The sequence below is a fragment of the Pelodiscus sinensis genome, chromosome 16, assembly GCF_049634645.1.
Source record: "Pelodiscus sinensis isolate JC-2024 chromosome 16, ASM4963464v1, whole genome shotgun sequence".
Taxonomy (NCBI): domain Eukaryota; kingdom Metazoa; phylum Chordata; order Testudines; family Trionychidae; genus Pelodiscus; species Pelodiscus sinensis.
This window is the reverse complement of record NC_134726.1, coordinates 22,496,483-22,511,016: the sequence shown is the minus strand read 5'-3', so window position 1 is coordinate 22,511,016 and position 14,534 is coordinate 22,496,483. Positions and strand designations below refer to the sequence as shown.

The 14,534-nt window shown below is 40.6% G+C and overlaps 2 protein-coding genes across 10 annotated transcripts in view; both read right to left on the bottom strand.

Annotated features, from left to right (window-relative positions):
• VWA3A (von Willebrand factor A domain containing 3A) overlaps positions 1-10,302 on the bottom strand; it is a 75,282-nt gene extending 64,980 nt beyond the window's left edge. For 3 of the 7 annotated variants that reach the window (XR_012896157.1, XM_025185041.2, XM_025185046.2), the window contains exons 1-8: positions 10,021-10,302; positions 8,315-8,427; positions 7,327-7,418; positions 6,941-7,067; positions 3,874-3,998; positions 3,724-3,798; positions 1,768-1,822; positions 857-955 (exon numbers count right to left, since the gene is read on the bottom strand). Coding sequence is in view for 6 of the 7 variants with exons in the window: in XM_025185041.2 (XP_025040826.2) it covers positions 857-955; positions 1,768-1,822; positions 3,724-3,798; positions 3,874-3,998; positions 6,941-7,067; positions 7,327-7,391 (546 nt within the window). In the remaining variant the exon portion in view is untranslated. Of the gene's footprint in view, positions 1-784; positions 956-1,767; positions 1,823-3,723; positions 3,799-3,873; positions 3,999-6,940; positions 7,068-7,326; positions 7,419-8,314; positions 8,472-10,020 lie in introns of those variants that run through there. The other 4 variants (XM_025185042.2, XM_075899444.1, XM_075899446.1 and 1 more) reach the window with 4 other exon arrangements.
• A 147-nt stretch (positions 10,303-10,449) lies between these two features.
• The window catches only part of MOSMO (modulator of smoothened), a 52,554-nt gene continuing 48,469 nt past the window's right edge, over positions 10,450-14,534 (bottom strand). The window contains exon 3 of one of the 3 annotated variants that reach the window (XM_075899449.1): positions 10,450-14,531. In XM_075899449.1, coding sequence (XP_075755564.1) covers positions 14,347-14,531 — 185 coding nt within the window. In that variant the 3' untranslated portion in view covers positions 10,450-14,346. The remainder of the gene's footprint in view (positions 14,532-14,534) is intronic. The other 2 variants (XM_006123818.4, XM_075899448.1) reach the window with 2 other exon arrangements.

Genomic DNA, 14,534 nt, shown 5'->3' with positions numbered 1-14,534 from the left:
CCTTTTGCGCAAAAGTTTTTCGGAAAAAGACTTTTGCTCGAACGGGAGCAGCATAGTATTTCCGCAAAAGCACTGACAATGTTACATGAGAGCATCAGTGCTTTTGCGGAAATTCAAGCGGCCAGTGTAGACAGCTGGCAAGTTTTTCTGCAAAAGCAGATGATTTTGCGGAAAAACTTGCCAGTCTAGACTCAGCCATTTAGTTTTAGTCTGGCACACAGAGATACAGCAACTTAATTTAGTCCTTGTGCACCATCCTAATATGGTATTCCCATTTAATCAGGAAATGAGGAAAATACATACTGTGTCAATTTCATCAGCTCCCTTTAATAGGCAAGCAAATGAGAAAGAAATGGTATTTATTTATTCAGAAAGTGCATGTTCACCTATCGAACTGTGATCATATAAACAACTGAAAAAGAATGAAGCACCTATGATAGGATGTCAGATAAAAGTAGACTTCTCTGCCAGGGTTATATTTTAGTTAGAGCATTCTAGGCTCTACTCAACTGGAGCAAAAGTGTAACAAATGTCTTAATGTTTTTTTTTACTTACGGTACATACATAAACAAAGAAGTAAATACCAGTGAATTTTAAGTAACCTTCACTGGTATATAAAGAAAAAGTATACAGAGAAAGCTTCAAAAGCAGAAAATAGAACAGATATTGTCAATTTGAATATTAAACAAATAATTTATACTTTAAAAATGAGTAAGGTAAATCTTTATATCTCCAGCAAATTAACTTTTAATACTTTGAATAAACAAGTGATTGTTACACTTACTTTCTCCCCTTGCAGTCGGAGAGTCTTATTTAACATATTTTAAGAGTCAGAGTGTCTTTCAGAATTATTTACCAAAAGGTCTTTCTGGAACTGGAATAGATGAAGTCCACAACTTGTATCAGAAACATCAACCAGGAGTCCAACTTTGTTCCCTTTTATAAGGCCAAACACCTAAACAAATAGAATATTCATTTAAATACTGAAATTTAAAGTTAGATCAGTACACAGTATGTACTTCTTTATGCTGCAATTTTTTATTTAAAAGATTACATATCTATTGTCACTGTTACCTTTTAAGCATTGAAAAAAAAAAGACAATAGCAGAGCAAAGAGAGAGAGACTGGAGTTTTTAATTCTAGTTTATGTTCTGAGCAGTGTTCTCTCTAATCTTTTTCATCTATGTGCAAAATACATTTTGTTATGTGCACCAAAACACGTGCAAATGTGCACCCCTCAGTAGAAACAAACCTAGCTGTAGCTGCTTTACTTACTCAGGTGGGCAGCATTTAAAACTGAGTGGCCACACAAGTGCACAGCTTAAAGGGAACACTGGTTCTGAGTGGGCAACATGCACTCTGCTCCAAGATTACATGTTTATTACTTGAGAAAACGAAGGATTACTCAATACCACAGCATCCCCATCAGGCCAGTCATAGGTGCTAGCTTTCTGGAAGCTCTCGATACCTTAATCCCTGTTTATATAAACTATGGAGGTAACAGTCAGAAAGGTAATAGAGAAAGGAAGGGGCTATGTTTAAAGAGTAAAATAGACATATGAAAGACACTCAAAACATATCCTACATGAAGCACCAATCAACTGACAAGATAAAACATTGCTCCATGGTGCTATAGTTACTCACAATATAGAGAAAATACAAAAAAGATTTCTGGGAGAGACTCTAGACAACCATTAAATAATTAGTTTATCCCTTAACATCATATGCACGTTCCCCTTTAAAAGTATATTAAAAAGTTAATATTACCTTTCTGCTGTCCGTCAACAACCACTGTATTCGTTGGTGATAAAGTTCAATTGCTCTGATAAAATACAGTGCACACATTTAAATAAACTGATATACCATTCAAGAGAATGCATTAAGGTCAGATCTGTTTTTATCATCAACCAAATTTTCTATGAGGTACACAACCATCTTCTACAAATATTCTATTTACAATGTTCCCAAACTGTGATACACCAACAGTGTTATTTAAATACTTCTTTCTGTGCACTTATTTAATGGATTAAATATATAATTGTCCTGAAAAAATGAGATCAGCAGAATGTTCTCTATTAGTTGTATTTGGATAATGTGTGTGAAAGTATGAAAGAGTTCAGTTAAAATTTACGTCAATTCATCCTATCAATTTAGCTTATTGGCTAGAGATTTATTTAATCCAAACTGTACAAAATGTTTTTGAAAAAGGGTAAAGTCTCTTGCCTACGTGACACAAGGAGCAAATTTATCAAAATTGAAAAACGTTGCAGTGTTTCTATTACTAATCACTTTTTCCATTATTAACCAATTTTAAAGGATTTATAATTGGGGTGAAACTTATCATTTGCCATCCCAGACCTACAACAAACTGTTTCAGAATTATTTTTCAACAACTTGCTTTTCAACAGCATGCTCGTGATTTTGGGACTGAGAAAAAGTTAAAAGAAAGGATTTTTCTGAAAAAGCTCTCACTTCCCTGGCAAGAAGTCTATATTTCATCATTTTTACCAAAATTTTGCAGGCAACTCATTCATAATGCAAGATAGTAAGGCGCATTCTGAGGAATCTGGGTCTCTGTAACTGATACATGCCAGTAGATTTAGGAACTAGCAGACAGCTATGGAAGATTGAGAGGATTATTATAATATTATTCTGCAGTATACTTAACATATTTATCAGATCTGTTCTTTAAATGTAAATGTCCTTGATTTTTGAAGGTTTGTCTTAAAATTATGGTGACTTTATGGCTGTTCTTGTTTATTATAATTATCTGCTAATGTATAGTTTTAAATAGAAAAAGCACACACTTTAAACTTCAAATACAAAGTTTTTTCCTCCCTCCCTGAAACATGCATGCATGCTTTTTTTACCATATGAGAGCGTAGGTGGCTTAGGTCTCATAACAGGCTATACAGCCTTTCATTGTTAGGTCAACAATTTGAAATAAACCCAGGTCCATAGCAAATAAAAATCATTACTATCTGAAGGACATTCAAGCTACATCTATACTGCAGCCATCTTGCGCAAGAGTGTATCCACACTGCCATGTGCTTTTGCGCAAGACAGCGTCCACACTGCCATGGATGCTCTTGCACAAGAAAGCTCTGATGGCCACTCTGTGAATGGCCATCAGAGCATCTGTGCTTTTTCTGATAGGGGTTTCTTGCGCAAGAAAACCCCTGTTGCACAAGAAACCCCTGTTGTCTGTCTGCACGTGCCTTTTTGTGCAAGAGCTCTTGCGCAAAACGGCTTATTCCTTGTAGAAAGAGGAATAACTCTTGTGTAAAAAGCCCTGTCTTTTGACGATCTACTGTACTTTTTCTTGGGCAAAAATGAGCCTCCAGTGTAGATGTTCTGTGAGTTTTTGCGCAAAAACTCTGCAGTGTAGACGTAGCCTCAGAGGCCTGAGTTGATTGCCTCAGTACAGATCCTACATAACAGGTATTACAGCAAACCTACCACCACAAAACCTACCATCACCAGAGGTTCAAATGGACACTGTGAAAGCCTATATTCCTCAAAGATTGACTATCTGTACTGAAGTATAATAAAAAGACAGCATGCGGGAAGCTTTCAAAGCTGCTGTGTTTTTTTTCATTTGTTGCAGCTCCAGGGTTGACATAGTCCAACATCAGACATTAAAAAATTCACTTTAAAACTATCTATGTTTGGAGGAAGGAAATCACTCATACTTCACAACGGTAGCACATATTATATACTTACTCAGAAAGCTTGGATTCAAAATGTACAATTGTCTTGGCAGTAAATGCTATCTGTTCTGTGGCATTTCTTGCATTCCTAGAAGGAAATGTATATTTAACATGAATAATGAAAGCAAATGGATTGATTAAGAAGGGATTGGATTGTACTTACAAGACAATATTGCCCTCTCTTAGGAGATCTTCTAATGTTAATTGCATGGATTCTAAACTGTGATTTCTAAGCCATTCTTCTGTGGTTTGCACTTCATGGGACTTCAGCTTCCTTTTTTGTACTTTCTATCAATCAGAAGCAGTAGAAAAGTTAAAAGTAGTAATAGGAAATAGCAAGTGTGCTTCAAATATAACCAGTGCTGAGGGATGGCAGGAAAGAAGTACTATTTGGCAATTAAACTATTGACACAAATCCACTTGCAGCAAGCAGAAGCCTTTGGGATCTGGAACAGAAGGAATGCTGCCTGGAGTGTATTACAGCAGACACCAAAGAAGATGTCTACTACATAGTTTTAACAGGTATTATAGTCTGTTATTTTCTCTTGGAACATAATACAGTGATGCTCATTAGTAGCAACATATTGGTACTCTTTTGCTACATTGCTTCTAAGCAGCTGTTGCGGGTATGATGAGTGTCAACAATTCAAAGTATAGAAAGTGCTCCCAGGGGAAATGCAGCTCAAAAGTAGTGGTTGCTCTAAAATAGTGTTGCTGCAAACAAGCACTTGTAATTTAATATGAAGTGTTCATACCAGTAATCCCCAGGTCACTGTGATGTCACTAGAGGTCACTGTTTCTCTTCATTTTCCTATTACAGGCAGTCCCCGACTTACATGGATCCGACTTACGTCGGATCCCTAGATACGAACGGGGTGAGGCAACTCCCGCACATGCGCAGCAGCATTCCCGGGGCTCGCTCACCTGGGTCCTAGGATCCTCCTCCTCCTCCTCGGGCCGGCTCCGACTGGGGTCCCGCAGAGCTGCCGGGCAGAGGAAAAGTGCCTCCCCACGCCCGCTGCCCCCCCCCACCCCCTGCCAGCAACAGGCTGCCCCCTCCCCTGAGCAACAGGCTGCCCAACAGACAAAAGCAGCCTCTCTGCCCCTCCTCCCCTCTATACATGCTGGGCTCCCGGAGCGCAGCAGCGTCCCCGGGGCTCGCTCACCTGGGTCCTAGAATCCACCTCCTCCTCCTCTTCGGCCGGCTCCAACTGGCCTCTGCCTGCAGCAGCTGGCCACAGGGACAGGGATCCCGCAGAGCTGCCGGGCAGAGGAAAAGTGCCTCCCCACGCCCGCTGCCTCCCCCCCCCCCCCCCCCCTGGCCTCGCATCCTGCACGCCTCCCCCCTCCCCCCCTGCCAGCAACAGGCTGCCCCCTCCCCTGAGCAACAGGCTGCCGAACAGCAGACAAAAGCAGCCTCTCCGCCCCTCCTCCCCCTATACATGCTGGGCTCCCTGGGCAAACAAAGACTCCACCAAAACAAACAAAGTGCTGGCCTCATTGTGTTAGCAAAAAAAGGACCCTCCTCCTAGAACCCTGGGTGGTGTGTGGAAATAAAGCTATTAGCTCAAAGCATGGTGCAGAGCTGTTTGGTATTTGATGAGTTACTCCTTTAGTCCTGAGTTTGTCACAGGGACAGAAATAGATGTGAAATCTTCTGAACAGGGGAACAGACAGCAAAACAAACATTAGAGGGGAGTTAACCTTTCCCTATGCTATCCAAAACTAAAAAAAATGTTTGGCTAGAGTTTACCCTACAATATGTACCAGTTCCGACTTACATACAAATTCAACTTAAGAACAAACCTACAGTCTCTATCTTGTACGTAACCCGGGGACTGCCTGTATTATAATAGCCTAATTATCCATAGAACGAAAAAGAACCATAAGCTATTCCTCTTATTGTTGTTGTTTTTTAAAAGAAACAACAAAAAATTAAAGAAAGAAAGATGTAAGAGTTATATTGCTACATGTAAGAGAAAATAACCATTAAGGATACTAGCTATGATTTTTTGTGTGTGTATAAAATAAATGGAGTTGTTGATGTAAAACACTGATACACATGAAAGTTGATACCTAAAATACAGAATTAGACACTCAATAGCATTTGCTCTTGTTTCTTTCTGAATATAAACACAGCAACATGTGAAAAAGTACATGTTAGAGCAGAAAGGTATATGGAAATTGTAGTTAGAAAGATCTTATTTTGTGAATCTGAGACAACAAAGAACTGCTGATAAACACAGTAGCAACTAACATGCAAATGAAAAGAATTATCATGGCCAATCCAGCTGGTCTAGAGACTGCCATTAACTAAAGAACCTAATATATTTCAAACACTGGATAACCAGAGAGTCTGGTAAAGAACATGCATGTACAAGACTCAATAATGAAAATGAAAATCTTATTTGCTTCCAATAGCATTGCAATGTACTATGCATTTTCCAATCAGACAAGAAATAATGGTCCCTGATCTGAGGAACTCACAATTTAAATAGAAGATGTAAGAGTGAGGAGTACAAAATAGAGATAGTGTGGTCAAAGGTTTGATAGGCCATGTCACTACAATAAAATTAACATGGTTTTAAATTAAAAAGTCAGATTATTTTAATTAGTATACTTAGAAGTATAAATTCTAGAAATAATTTCCCCATAAACATCACAGCTGAAGTGGGTCTTTAGGAAGGATTGTAATGCAGAGAGGACAGATCCCTTGTCAATGAGCTGAGGAAGGGCATCCCTTGCATGTGTATAGTATGGAAGAAGGGATGGAGATGTTTATGTAAGAAACTAAACAATGGGCGGGCGAAGCTAGTATTGCTGGTGGAATGAAGGGATAGAGAGCAATTCAAAATAACAGAAGGGTACATAATAAATTATGCAGGGCTTTGAAATGTCCTTAGCCTGATTCATTGATAGAAAGGGTAGAATATTTTGGGGTGATGAGAGTAGATGAAAATTTAAACATCTACAAAAAGTTTATGGATCTAAACATTTATAATTTTAGTTTACTATACAAGAGATATACCTGCTGGTACACAGAAACTCCTCAAGAAAAGTTGCCTCTATTCACTGTAGATCTGGTGATAAAAATCACTGTGTTCTTTTCTGGGGTGCATATGGGACATAGAACATTAATTTTCTGTCTCCTCATATATTCCCTTCTATATATTTAATGCAAGCATACATCAGCTGAGGAATTACTACATTTAGTAAGAGTATTTGTTTACCAGTAGGTCTTGCGTCTGGTTGATGTGCGTAACCAGTAAACCATTATCAGGCTCCAAATCAGTTATTGTAATATCATGCCAGGATGGTCGGCCTTTCACGGGAACTGTGCCAGGTCCTATGCTTACACTACAAAATAAGGCATTTCACAAACTGGGTAGCTATATTTGCATCACTGAGAATGCTGTTGCACCATCAAATAGTCCACTTATAAAATTGCTCATTGTCACCCATAAACATTAAATATTCTGCTTTATGTTCTACAATTAAGAATTCATATGCCATTTTAAGCATCCTAACATACAAATTAATGGGAAAATGTAGATTGCATCACCTAAGATGTATATTTCATTCAATTTAAGCACTCCCCCCATAATGATTTCCTTACCCTACTTTTTCCAAGAACTGATCATTGTCCAATAATTGAGCCATTTTTCTGGTTTGGGCATCCATTGGATTTATGACCAAATATGTAATGTTCTTTTAAAAAGAGAGACATAGCATTAAAGAGTGGAAGTTTAGAATATCAACAGTAAAAGCTAGACACAAATGCTTGACACAAGATATCACTTTCCTAGGACTATAATCCCATGGATATAAATCAATAAAAACCACATACTTAACCAGGGGTAGGCAAGATATAGCTTGCTTGGCTGCCAAGCCAATCGAAACCTGGGGGACAGGGAGTGCGTGAAATAATTAGCTGTTCAAAGCAGCTGGCAGCTCTCCCCCTGCTAGCGGCACACAGAGCCTAGTGGGAGCCACCAGCCATTTTGAACAGAGAATGACTTTGCACACTCCCTTTCCCCCAGGCCAATCAGGCCCTGGAAGTGGGGCAGTGCAAGAAGTCTCTTCCCCCTGCCAGGGGCACGCATGGCGCCTAGAGGTAACTGCCAATTGTTTGAAAAGGCTGGCAGTTCCTTCTAGGTGCCGTCTGACCCAGGTAGGGCGGAGAGCAAGAGACTTTACATGCTCCCCTGCCCCTAGACTCCGATTGGCCTGGGGTGGGGGAAGATGCAAAGTTTCTTCCCCCTGCCAGAGTCACGTGGCACCTAGAAGGAGCTGCCAGCTGTTCAAAATGGCTGGTGATTCCCTCTAAAGTGCCACATGCTCCCCTGCCCCCAGGCTCTAATTGGAAGTCTCCTCCCTCCACCAGGGGCATGCAGCACATAGAGGGAACTGCCCTTTTTACCCGAGGCCCCACCCCTTCCACCTGAGACTCCACCCCTGATGGGGGGCCCATCCCTTGATCACCTCCCCAAATTTTTAAGTGGGTCCCCTGCAAAAATTATTCCCCATCCCTGTACTTAACTGTGTTGTACCTGTGATCAAAAAAAAAAAAAAAGAAAAGAAAAAACAAAACCAGTGACAGTTACCTTACATAAAAATATACGTGGACATCATTTTGCTAGAAGTCATTCATCAAGGGTTCTATCCAATAAAATGTGTGTCCAAAATTGCTGGGAAACTGTGTGTTGGCTGTTCAGCTCTACCAGGAGAAAGGTAAACCCACCAAAAATAAGAACTCTGCAGCTGAGAATTAGATGTAAGGAGTTAGAGAGCTTATAAACACCACAACTCAGTGAACCTATCTCACTTCACATCACCAGAAGAAACCAAGAGAATTACTATAGTCTTAGAGTTAAAGTGGAACATGCAGGTTGCAAGCTATCGCCACAGAGGCAATCTGCCATTCTGATTTCATGTTTCTTAATTCAGTCAAGGTAATTATTTCTTTTTAAAAATCTTATTTTTGCCAAGATATTTAAGAGAAAACCAATAACGTAAATGTATTCTGTTTTGCATAGCAAGACCACACAGGAAAGTTTAGGTCTATAGATCTAACTTTTTTGATTAGTCTGCTTCAGCAATACATTAAATACTGTACAGACACACAGTTATTTTAGTAGCACACAATTTTCAGGGTATTATTGATTTATAGAGCCCTGTGTGGATACAAAGTTTGTATCTGTGCCCACAAAAATGAGCCGCAGATAACCTCACTGTGAAATTCTAGATACAAAACGTATATCTGCATCCACATCCATATTTACAAAACTGAGCTGAGATATCCACATCCACATCTGCGGATTCGGTTACCTCTGGATATAAAATGGATATGATGTCTTTGCAGAGCTCTGCTGATTTGGAACCAATAATTCTCCTTTTTCCATCTGTTTTATCACATATGAAGCATAAATAATGTTGAAGTAACGGTACAGACTTCTTAAATGTTCTTTTTCAAACTACGTTTGTACATTTTCAAGTTTCTTTTCTGCCATTTAATTATGGTCCACTGATGATGCCGTAGATATGAGACTAAGCTAATAAAATAATAAATAGTAATAATAGTAATAATGGAACCCAAACAGTATGAAGCACAAATGCAATTATTTAAACATCTTCTATGTCACCACTTACACTAAACCCAGATCAGCCCACTAAACATGGGTATTTTGGGTTTATCTAGTGGTTGGACGTTCTCGTTTACTTTGTGGGTAGACAGATACTACAGTTAGCCCCTGACTGGGCATTGCCGCTATATTTACCTGAACCTTCACCATTTTACATCCCAGTCCTGTATTAGAGAGACATGTGGGGTGACATAATATATTTTACTGGACCAAATGCTGCTGGTGAGAGAGAGAAACTTCTGAGAATACACATGGCTCTTCTTCCGGTCTCAGAAATGTATATTCAGGGTGTGTCTGCTCAACCCAAGACAGAACCGCTCAATAAGCATAAGCAGTTACTAGCTGTATGGCACGTTACCTAGCTCATAGAACCGGAAGGGACCTTGCGAGGTCATTGAGTCCAGTCCCCTGCCCTCACCCAACAGCTAATCCCCCCTCTTCTTTCACGACTGGGAGCGGTGGGAAGGGGCCACTTGCCTTTCAACGGAACGTGCGAAGGACTCGTGCTAAACCACCTGCTCTACCTTGGGCGGAGCAGTGACACGAGGGCACGTTCCCGCCCTGAAGCAGCGCTGGGAAGCTTCTCTCCCGCCCCAACAGACGCGGGGCCCTTAGACCCTGTTGCGTCCCCAGCCGGTCTCATTCCCACACCCCTCCGCCCCGCGTACCCTGGGACGCCGCGCTCTGACAGCCGCTGCCGCACGGCCGATCTTCCGAGGCAAGAGCCCGATCCGGGCGGGCCTGGTACCCTCAGCGCCCAGGGGGCCAGAAGGGCGCCGCCTCGGCGAGCCCGCGAGTCCCGGGCAGGGACACGGGAGCTGCGCAGTCACAGGGGGTGAAGCATCTGAGCCCTGGCAGGCGGGTGAGCCCGTTCGAGCTCAGCTCCCCTCCCCCCTCTGCTCTTCGGCCTCACCCCCGCTGGCCAGGGAAGAACAGGGGAGCAGCCGCCTCCGGCCCAGCCGTGTGTTAGCGCGTCGCCATAGAAACGGGAGGAACTATTCCCCGCCGGGGGGGGGGGGGGAGGTCCAGCCTCACGCCGAGCAGTGGTACGCTCCGAGCGGCAGGGGGCTCGCAATCAGCGCAGACGGGGCCAGGCCTTTCGTAGACAATTTATTTTTGATAAATTTGCTCGATAACAAAAATACAAGTGAAGAAAAGTCTGTTCGTTTGCACAGTCTGTAGGAGCAGGGCAGGCGATCAGCGCCGGGCGGGGAGGAGCCCGCCGCCGCCGCAGCACAGGCATCCTGCGCCTAGGACCGCTGCCGGGCGAGCGAGTGGCAGACACCTCTTGCCTTCATCTTTTCCTTCCTTCGCGCCGTTTGCAGAGGCCAGCCTGGAGTTTAGCCATGTTTCCTGGTGAAGGGACATACCCGGGGCGGGCTGCAACGCTTTACACGGAGGCTCTGAAACAGCAGTACCGGTATAAGGAGAGGGGGACTAATCCTGCACCCATTTAAAGTCACCGCCTGGGAGTTTTCCTTGGAGTAAAGGCAGGAGCAGGATTAAGTCTGAGAGCTGTTACACCATACTAGCATTGTGGATCAGTTGTTAAATGCTCAGAGGCTCAGAAATGAAAGTTCAAATGGTGAATGAGTTTGTAAATGCTTTCAGAGAAACACACTGCCCCACAGAGAAACTACAAAAGCTTCTAGTGAGTTATTCCATATGTCTTCGAGAAAAGTTATACACATTTATAGTTTTTGTTTTTAAAGTATTTTAAGTTTCTGATTAGGACTTGAACATAACCAAACAAAACAACAAAATGCATACATAAATTGCATTATGCCATAACATTAAACCTTTCAGGTGATAATGAAGACTAAACAAGTGTGCTGTGACCTATTACAGACTAAACTGTCCTTCAGAAATATATAAAACGACTGGCAAAGTCTGAAAAACATTCTTAAACATGTAACATTGATTACCTTTGGAGAAGATTCATACAGATGTTTAGGCATGTTCAACAGGAACTTCCTGTAGTTTAAAAACTAATCCTTGTGCACATAAAACCTATAAATAGTATTCAGCAGATTTTACAGTGATGCTCTTAGGTATGAAAATAATGCACACAACTTTAAAACAAAAGTAACAGACATAAGTTTGACAAATGATTGCACCATAGAACAGTGTTTTATATACAGTTTACAAGATATGATTTTCTGCTATAAATTAATACTGTACTGTATAAGTACTTAGTGACCTTATTACAAAGCAACTATTGACAGCTGTCTCTTTACGCTTACCAGGACCTTTTTTTAAAATGCAAATGGATCATCTATTTCTAGAATGAAATGCCCCAATATTAACTAAAACAGCCTGCTAGCTGAAGCTTTGCTGTCTTTAATGATTTATAGAACTGGCTAACCCACTAAGGTTCCAGCGAGCCATTTATGGACTGGATATGCTCCACAATTTTTAATTAAATGGTAATACATTGTAAATATAAGCTTAAATGAATATTATTATTATTATAATACAGGATGTCACTAACTGAAATAAGTAAACATGGGGAAAAATTCTTAGCAGCTGAGAAACTCTTCTCCCCACTCCCACTATCTGTGATCCAGTTGAAAATATTTTAGGGAGCTATTTACAGTAAGACTGATGGATACAAAGTTATTAGCTTATCAAATTAATAAGTGAGCTATGGTTCATTAACCTATTATACCACCAGTCTGATGACAATGCAAATTTAGACACTACCCTCCCCATCCTACAATTGGATCCATCCAGATTGCTTTCATATACAGAGCTCCATTGATGTCAATGAAGCTCTAGATTTCCTGTGCAGCTATGACTGCAGAATCAGGATCTAAATTATAAACCAATCAAATCTGAACTAGCAGGTCCAGATGGGAATCTGACTATATATTCTTTTACTGAAAGGCTTTGATGTGAAAGCTTCCTTGGGCCCGTCAGTGAAGTGATAGGGTTTTTTTTAAACAAACATCAGAAAGTGATCCAATATATTAATCAGTGAATTTTTCCTCGCTAAAATACTTCTGATGGCACACAGTTCAAGATACTGTAATTGTATAAGGCAGGGGTGGGGAACCTTTTTTGGATTGGGGCCGCACACAAGTGAGAAGCCAAAAAATACCATATTCCCCCTCACACACCAGAGTCTAGGGGAGCCCAGCCTAGTAGATTGTGAGCTTCAGCCCTGCCGGGGAGGGGGTGGGGGGGGACGGGACTGGAGCACCAGCACAATCTCCCCAATGCTGGGGGACCCTGAGCCTCAGGGCCAGATCCAAGCAAGCCGGGGGTGCATCCAGCCCCCAGGCCTCAGGTTCCCCACATGGGTATAAGGTATCTCATTTCTAACACTTTCTGCCATGATAGCTGTTTTTTCCAAAATCATGATACATTTCAGAAGCAATATAATCATTCTTACAGAAAAATGCACCCAGTTTCACTTATGCCTTACAAAAACATAGGCTTAAGTAAAACATCTTTTTTCTTGAGTACATTTGGATAATCTATTTGTTGAAAAGAATTATGTTTGTCAATACTATCTCACAAAAAGAATACATGTTAACTGGGGAATAAGGGCTTGATCCTGCAAGCAAGCTTTCTGGGATTTCAAAGTTTTGTGCTAATAAAAATCAAACAAAGTGAATATTGAAAAATCTCACTATCCATGGATCCCAGGTTCTTGGGTTTAAAAAAATGTTGATTTTAGGGGAAACTTACACTCTCAATTCAGATGATCCTTATGCCCACATTTTTTATCATCGACTTTAGTAAACAAGGCATATAGACATTAAAAATAGTTATATTGCTCATTTTTTGGTAAAGAAGATGAATTGACTTAATACTCACATGTGAATAAATTCATCCAACTTTACTACAGAATAGTGTGTTCACATGTTGACCTAAACACTGAATGTTATATGCATTAGAGAAATTCACCTATGGTAATTTGCTGTGCTTGAACATGTATAAATAAATCCGTTGTTAATGTAACAAACAAAGCAGTAGAAAAGAGACTCCCTGTACAACAGTTGCTAATAATTTAAATAGTGTCAGTTTCCCAAAATTAGGATTTTAACTTTAAGGTATGATGTGATCTCACCTTTTACCCTCATATACAAATAAATTACAATACAAAGAATTTTAGCTTAACTTAAAATTGCACCTAGAAAGACATGGGATTTTTTGTACCTATTACAAAAACCTGTTAAAATCAAGGGCTGCTACAAAGAATGAGGTAAACTGAAGACTCTCAGCTATGTGGCCTTCAGAGAAATGGCTTTTTCTATTGAGTCCTAGTTTTGCACACCACAGTGTTCTGCTAGCAAAGTGTTCTGAGTTATCTTCCAGGAATTGTTTATGTGTACGTGTGTATACACACACACATATATACACACACACAGTATACTGCATCAGTAATATATTATATGGAAGAATACCCCTCTCCCCTCAAAAAAGCTTTTTAGTGTTTTTCTATAACTGAAGGGAGATGTATGTAATTTTTCTTGTTACGCATATTGTAAAGAACATATTTCGATCTATTGGCTTCTTGGTGCAGTAATGCAAGATGGATTCATTTGGTGCCAAAGGCTTTGCCCATCTGAAGAGAGATGTAAAATGCTAATCTCCTAAACTGTGAGGCCAGCCTCACTTTAACTCCTTTGCAATCCTCTAGTCTACCACAAGGTTCATAAATATTTTGATTTTCAAATTGTTAGACATTAAAAACAGATACAGTAACATGGGGCAATATGCTTCTCAGTGTAAAGCATTCTTCTTCACTAGTCCCTATCACAGTGCAGACCTGACTGCATTATTATGCTCAGGAGATTAGTCAACGATGTCTGTATTTGGTTATGGGAAAGGCTCTCTCTCTTTTTATTCCAAAGTGCATAGTGAGAACAAGTCAAAGTATTTCTCTTTTCAGTAAGCATTTTGATAGTCTGATCTAGGCTCTCTTGAGAATGCAGCTCTGATGTCTTGCTCTCCTCTGAAACAAACTCATGCAGTTCACATATTCATCAGCCAGGTAGACAAACTTTGCCAGCAAATAGAAGTCCCACTATTGTAAAGAAAATGGATAAAACAAACAGTACATATGAGGACCCAACCACTGTGTTGTTGGGCAATTTATATGGTTGACCTCCAACTTCATTGATGTAAAATCCTATTGGAAATATTAGGGCTGCCATACAGAATAGGACCACTG